The following is a 6,581-nucleotide window of genomic DNA, read 5'->3' on the forward strand; positions in this document are numbered from 1 at the left end:
CCTCGTGTTGCAAAGGGTTGATGATGATAGACGCAGCCTAGGCCTGTGGGAAGCAGAAGCAGCAGATGAAGAGGAGCCAATCAAAGCCTCTCCACGTAGAAGAAGGCATTCGGAGACATTTTCTCCCTTGTGCGCAGCGCTATCGTGGAAAAATCACCTACGCAATCAAATGGCATGCTCGCCGTACTTCTCTCTCCTGGACATAAGCCATCCGCTCCTTCCGTGATCGCTGCTCCCTGAAGAGGTGTCGGTTGCTATTCCTACCCATCGATTCCCTAATTTCATTTTTTCAACGTTATAACCCTTCAAGGCTTTTGCCTAAGGTTTGGGAGTTCCGCTAGTTCATTAATTAATGAATAAGCATTTTTCGCTCGTTATCCGCCCCTATTCACGTGAGAGTGTGCGCGCGCACACACACATAGACACTCCATGGTCTAAAGTTGTTGAATCCATCACACTAAAAGAAATCATCTCTCTCGTGTTTTTATCACCTTTAATTTGTTTATTCCCCCTACAAAATTTGTGTCCATCCAACTCAAGGTGTTAAGTTCAAGAAACCTCCTCGGCCTGCTTTCTTCGGTGTGGCTGTCCTATACGACCCAAAGCAACACAAATACAAAAGAGAAGGCCTCATGAGATGCATAGAAATCAACCCCGAAAAGCTCCCTAAAGACAAGCATTAGGATTCAACAAAGAGAGTGCTCCTATTGCCCCCTCTCTCTCTCTCTCTCTCTCTCTCTCTCTGTCTGTCTGTCTCGCGCTTATATGCAGGTTTTGTCCACACAGCCCACCTCGTCAATGGTTGCCCGTGTACGGTGCCTTCGCTTCTGCACAAGATAGTTCCAGACACGCTGGCGCACACCTCGGTGCCATCGCCAATGGCCATGCTCAGCTGGCAGGGTTTTAGCTTGCACTTTGTTTACCTGCAAGTTGCTATGGACCCGTCCGAGGGGCCATCTCCGTAGCATTAAAATATATGATCAATCAAATATCATTATTAACAAACACTAAGCGATATACCCCCCCCCCCCCCCCCCCCCTCCTCTGCTCTCTCCTTTCCTCCGTCACACACACGCTTATGTTTAGCTGGATATCCTGCAGAATAGTCAATTTTTTGTGGGCAATGCGCAAGGGACCCAATTTGTGGGCATTGCACAAGGGACCCAATTTGCAGCAGAGAATTTTCCAACCAAAAAGCCTTACAGAGATATAGACAGAGAAAGAAACAGAGAGAGAGAGAGGCGGAGAAGTCTATTAGAGCAAACTTTTTTGAACCCAACCACCCCTCAAATTTTTTTGAGCCCAACCACTAGTGACCACACACACACGCATGCATACTCTCTCTCTCTCTCTGTATCTGTGTGAACCTGTTCCGATTCATCAATGGTGGTCAAGATAATGAGGTGGAGGCCTTGGCCATCCATATTTACCAAGAAATTTAAGGTGAATCTCAAGGTGCACAGTTTGGAAGGCCTTGGAGTGTGCAGAAATGGTGAGGAAAATGGACCTAATAACAATCAGAATTTGATGATGATTAAGGTGAAATGGAAAGGGTCCAAGGGTGGGCTTGGCTACCGCCTCAGAGGAAGCCAGAAGAGAGCCAGAACCAGTGAGAAAGTGGTGGAAGAAGGATGCACCATCAACTGGCAAGAGGATTTTAAGCATCTCTGTGTGTTGACCATGGCCAAAGACACAGGCTTCTTGCCCTTTGACGTCCACTTTGTTATCATCCAGGTCCGATTTTGCTCAATCCAATTTTCACCCATTTTAGCAAGCCAATTTCGCTACATTCTTTGATTAATAAACTAAATAATTTCTCTCTCATCAACAATCCTTTTTCCCTTGTGGCTCGATGGGCACATTTGATTTTATCTCAGCAACCGTATTGCCCTGTTTTCTTTGGTTTTAGTGGGCACAATTGGTGGTACATCAAAAAAATAAATATGTACTGAATATAAATTATTATTTTTCGAACACCAAGCATTGCTGTGAACTCAATTCTCCTCATTGCACAGGTAGGAACAAAGTCAAAGATGACGGTTTTGGGTACCGCTATCATGAATCTTGGAGACTTTGCACCTTCCACACAAGAGATCATAAAGCACACAACAAGGCTTCACATCTTGCCTTCTGGAGGGGTGCAGAAACAAGCAGCAACCCTTGTGGTGAGCACCCTTTTATTTTGTTTTCTAATTCAGAAATGCTATTTGAGCCGTCTTAACAGGCCATGTTATCCATCTTAATAGAAGTCCTTTAGGGCATGCTAATGCTCTCAATCAAAAGCTTTTGGCTCAAATGATCTCCCCCAGGGAAGGCCACACATGGGGCAGCACGTGGTGTTCCCATGGTAGGGCATGTAGCCAATCTTCATTCTCATGCATGATTCCATACGAGCAGCATTTGATCTGTCCGACAGGCATGATGAATTCTATCAAAAACCTTATATACATCTTGATAACGAGAGGGAACCTGTTTTTTTTTCGTAGGTAACTGTAAACTTCTCTGAAGTGCCATCACATGAAAGCCTTAGCTTGGAGCGGTTCATGCCGCCCTCATTACCCTGCCTTAGTGGTCCACTGTTATGCGATCAGCAAATCCGTGAGATGTATGATAAGAAGGTCAAGGACATGAAAAGATCAGTTTCACTCAACTGGAAGAAGACTTCTGGAGAGCTAGACAGTATCATGTGCAATGGTAAGCTATCCCCTAGAAGTGAAGAGAGCTCCAGTGACACCGGAGAATTGTTTGATACCGACTCGTTGGATGACTCCGAAGAAGATAAAGTGGTTGATGGAGAGGACCAGCTCTTGCAGAGCTATGGGCCTCTGGCAGGTATAAACCTGGTTGTTGAAGGGGCACTCCCTAACTTCATAGAAAACAGACACATCAAAGAGAATTCATCATCATTATGCAGCAAAGCCTCTAGTGAAGCCAGTGCGAATGAAACCTCTACATCAGAATCAGATCAGAATACCACCATGCGGAGTCTCCTATCTTGGAAGAAAAGAAAGCTGAGCTTCCGGTCTCCTCAGGCACGAGGGGAGCCTCTGTTGAACAAAGCATATGGTGAGGATGGGGGAGACGACATTGATCATGATAGACGGTTATGGAGCTACCCTATGGAGCCATTTCTTGCTCTGGTATGTGTCAATAGGAATGCTCTTTAAAAGAGTCATAGGACATAATGGTGTGTTTGCTCCTGATGTGGTTCTTTCTATAGTCTCTTTTAAGCTGAAACCTATGCCACTTTGTTGCAGTGCCAGAAAGACGAAAACACCAAACTGTCCTCGTCCGTATCTGAATGCTTAGACTTTGGAGAGGAGCATTTCAGTGTGGGATGCTGGGAGAAGAAAGATCTGGTGAGTAGGGATGGTCATATGAAGCTCTCAACCAGTGTGTTTTTCGCCTCCATTGACCAGAGAAGCGAGAGAGCAGCCGGCGAGAGTGCTTGCACGGCCCTTGTCGCTGTCATTGCTGACTGGCTACACAAGAACCCAGATCGGATGCCCATCAAGGCTGAGTTTGACACCCTCATAAGAGAAGGCTCTGCCGAATGGAGGAAGCTTTGTGATGTAGATGTCTATCGAGACAGGTTCCCTGACAAACATTTTGACCTTGACACTGTACTCGAGGCCAAAATTCGACCTTTGATGGTTGTCCAGGAGCGATCCTTTATTGGGTTTTTCAAGGCCGAGGGAGTGGGTGATACTTGCAATTTCCTGCAGGGTGCTATGTCTTTTGAGAACATATGGGAAGCCATAGAAGAGACATCAGCCTTGAAGCCTGATGGGACCTTTGAGCCAGCAGTTTACATTGTCAGCTGGAATGACCATTTCTTTGTTTTGAAGGTGGATAAGGAGGCTTACTACATTATTGACACACTTGGTGAGAGACTCTATGAGTGTTGTAAACAAGCTTATATCCTCCGTTTTGACACGGAGACAAGCCTCTGCCATGTGCCCAAATCAGATAAAGTGGATGAAAAGAAAGGCGAAAAGAAAAGCTCATCTAAACCCCCTGACTCTACAACTGAGACCACTGCCATCGAGTCCATCTCATCATCAATACCCTCACCTCTACCTCAACAACCTGATGAAACAGGTAGTTCCACTCATCAAGAACATGAGACAGCTCAAGCTAACATCGATCCAAAAAAGGTAGGGAACAACACACAAGAATACAAGGCTAAAGATGCCTGCAAACAGTTTGTTAAGGGCTTTTTTGCTGCTCTACCTTTAAGAGAGCTTCAGACGGACATCAAGAAGGGGCTGCTGGGCAAAATCCCGCTGCATCAACGGCTCCAAATTGAGTTCCACTTGACATCTTTGGATCGTATGTCATCCCCCAGTAGAAGCGAGTAGCCTCACTCCTAGATCGTGTGAGTGGCCTCTGCAATATGCAACTTATTTGCAAGATTGAGGTTTTAACCCTAGTTATTCTTTGAAAGAAGCCCAAATAGTGATTGATATGCCTCCCAAAAAGACGAGACTGTCCTTAGAGATGTAATGTATGGTGACATCAAATGCATCTCATAGCCAAATATAGCTATGTATGTATGTATGAATTTACAATGCCAGCCAAAGACTTCCAAGCAATAAAAAGTTCCTCAGCGACTTTGAGAGGGATCGACAGCATCAAAATTAACCCGTACACGTCGTAAAAATTTATGAATGATCTACTGGCTTTCTAATTGGAAATGCAAAGCGTTCTCTGTATGAATTGAAGGAGGATATCCATAGATTTTCTCTCTGCCGTTCATTTGGCAGTTGTGCATATGCTCATTTGCGTCTTGTTTGTTGCCAGTTTGTCCGCGGTGGCTCTCTCTGCATGGAATGGGGGGAAGCACTCACTCTGTGTCGCCCATTCTATGCACATACACATGCACATTGCACTGGAATCATACCATTAACATTTCCCTCCTCTCTCTCTCCCCCCCGCATGCTGGGTTGTGGTTTGTATGTCCAATTCCCTTTCCCTACACACACTCTCTCTTTCTCTCACACGTACGCGCTTCAGAAACCATCCTTAAGCCTGTTAATGTCATTACTCAAAAAAAAAAAAGGGTTTCAAAAAAAATTACTCTCCAAAAAGAACGTTTTTTTTTTAAGAAAACAGTACTACCCTTCAAAAAAGAAAAGGAAGCCAGGTTTTTGGAGAAAAAAAAAGTAGTATCCCCTTGAATTACAAATGGAATTTTCGGGGTCACCTTTCAAAATGCTCTCAAGGGGGTCTTTACACACTTTTCCTATTAATATTAATCAGGCGGGGGGACATGGAAGAGGAAGATCCCCCCGTGACCCGTCCATCACTATGAGGTAACTCGTTATTCTTACAGCACTCTTCCCAAGGATATGGACGGGGAAGATCCCGCGTGACCTGTCCATCGGGGATTTACACACTTTTCCTATTATTTCGGATGTGCAGGGACATGGACGGGGAAAGATCACTGGTCTCTAAAGACCCTTATTCATTGAGTGTGCAATCTTGTGCTTACAAACCGTAACCCAGCCTTGTCCGGACAAGGATGGCAAAGCCGCCCGCCTGTTGTTGACTTCATGTTAACGTTGCCAAATTCAAAAAACCTGTTGGTGGGTCACCGCATGCTTAACTGAAAACCCCGCGGCCGGTCCGCCTTTTCCAGTGGCACCGGGCCCCTGGTCAGCCTTTACGGGTGGTAGACGTACTAGGTACATTTCCAAAGTCAACACTTAACAGATGGCCTCACTGCTCAGAAGAGGCTGTTTCCACGAGTTTCAGGCTTCAGCACATGGTCACCGTTGGTAGGCCAAACACAAGGGGGAAAAAAAAAGAAAAAAATCTGAAAACCTGCAGACGCTGTGCGGTACGTTGCCACGGTTAAAAATTTTAAAAAATTACACTAGTAGTATAAATATAATTACCGTGGCCTAGGCCCTAGGCCAGAAGGGCACAATGGCTCATCAGTCCACCAGTGTTCGAAAAAAACCCGGGTTTAGTGTAATTTGCACCTGCAACTTCTGAAAATTACCTTCAAATTTTTAACTTGAAGGTACAAAAACCTGCAAAATTTGGGAAATTTTAGAAGGAAAACCTCCAAAATTTGAGAAATTCTTCAATTAATAATTTCCCAAATTTCTAATGAAGGTTTTTAACTTTTTGGCAAAATTATTTTTTTCGAACACTGCAGTCCACCCCTCCACGCCCCCACCGGTGGACCGTGGAACTCTTCCACGAAAGTCCTCCAGGAAAATGATTTTTTAAAGAGGAGAAAAATATTACGTAGCATTCATATTTGATGTCTGCATCCATCCACGTTGCAAATTTCATAACAACAAAATACACCTACAGGCCACATCCGTAAGAAAAGAGAAAAGATTAATTCTTTAGAAATTTCATAATACTTTCTGAACATGGCGCTTGTTATGGTCGAATTCTGAGCTCGAAAATAATAGTAGAGATGTTGGTGATGGTCCGGACTTTGCACAGCAGCATCTTCCAAGTTCCACTCCAGTCTCCACCATGATCATGTTGACCTAGCATCCAGTGTTACCGTTCACGTGTCATTGCGCGGACGTGGCGGACATAAACATGGAGGCAAATAA

At 44.7% G+C, this 6,581-nt stretch overlaps 1 protein-coding gene across 1 annotated transcript; it reads left to right on the plus strand.

Moving 5' to 3' along the window:
* Nucleotides 1-956: 956 nt before the first annotated feature.
* On the plus strand, nucleotides 957-4,697 carry LOC147635054 (uncharacterized). Its single transcript, XM_086804304.1, has 4 exons — nucleotides 957-1,734; nucleotides 2,016-2,165; nucleotides 2,487-3,140; nucleotides 3,258-4,697. The coding sequence occupies exons 1-4, from the start codon at nucleotides 1,384-1,386 to the stop codon at nucleotides 4,359-4,361; spliced, it is 2,259 nt and encodes a 752-aa protein (XP_086660430.1). The 5' UTR covers nucleotides 957-1,383; the 3' UTR covers nucleotides 4,362-4,697.
* Nucleotides 4,698-6,581: the final 1,884 nt, after the last annotated feature.

The sequence above is a fragment of the Cibotium barometz genome, chromosome 10, assembly GCF_041138505.1.
Source record: "Cibotium barometz isolate CiBa-2024 chromosome 10, ASM4113850v1, whole genome shotgun sequence".
NCBI lineage: Eukaryota > Viridiplantae > Streptophyta > Polypodiopsida > Cyatheales > Cibotiaceae > Cibotium > Cibotium barometz.

Bases quoted from the DNA above. Each gene is read 5' to 3' on its own strand.
- LOC147635054 (XM_086804304.1), top strand. From the start codon at position 1,384: ATGGTGGTCAAGATAATGAGGTGGAGGCCTTGGCCATCCATATTTACC. The intron at 1,735-2,015 runs GTCCGATTTTGC...CTCATTGCACAG, and splicing joins TCCACTTTGTTATCATCCAG to GTAGGAACAAAGTCAAAGAT. The intron at 2,166-2,486 runs GTGAGCACCCTT...TTTTTTTCGTAG, and splicing joins AACAAGCAGCAACCCTTGTG to GTAACTGTAAACTTCTCTGA.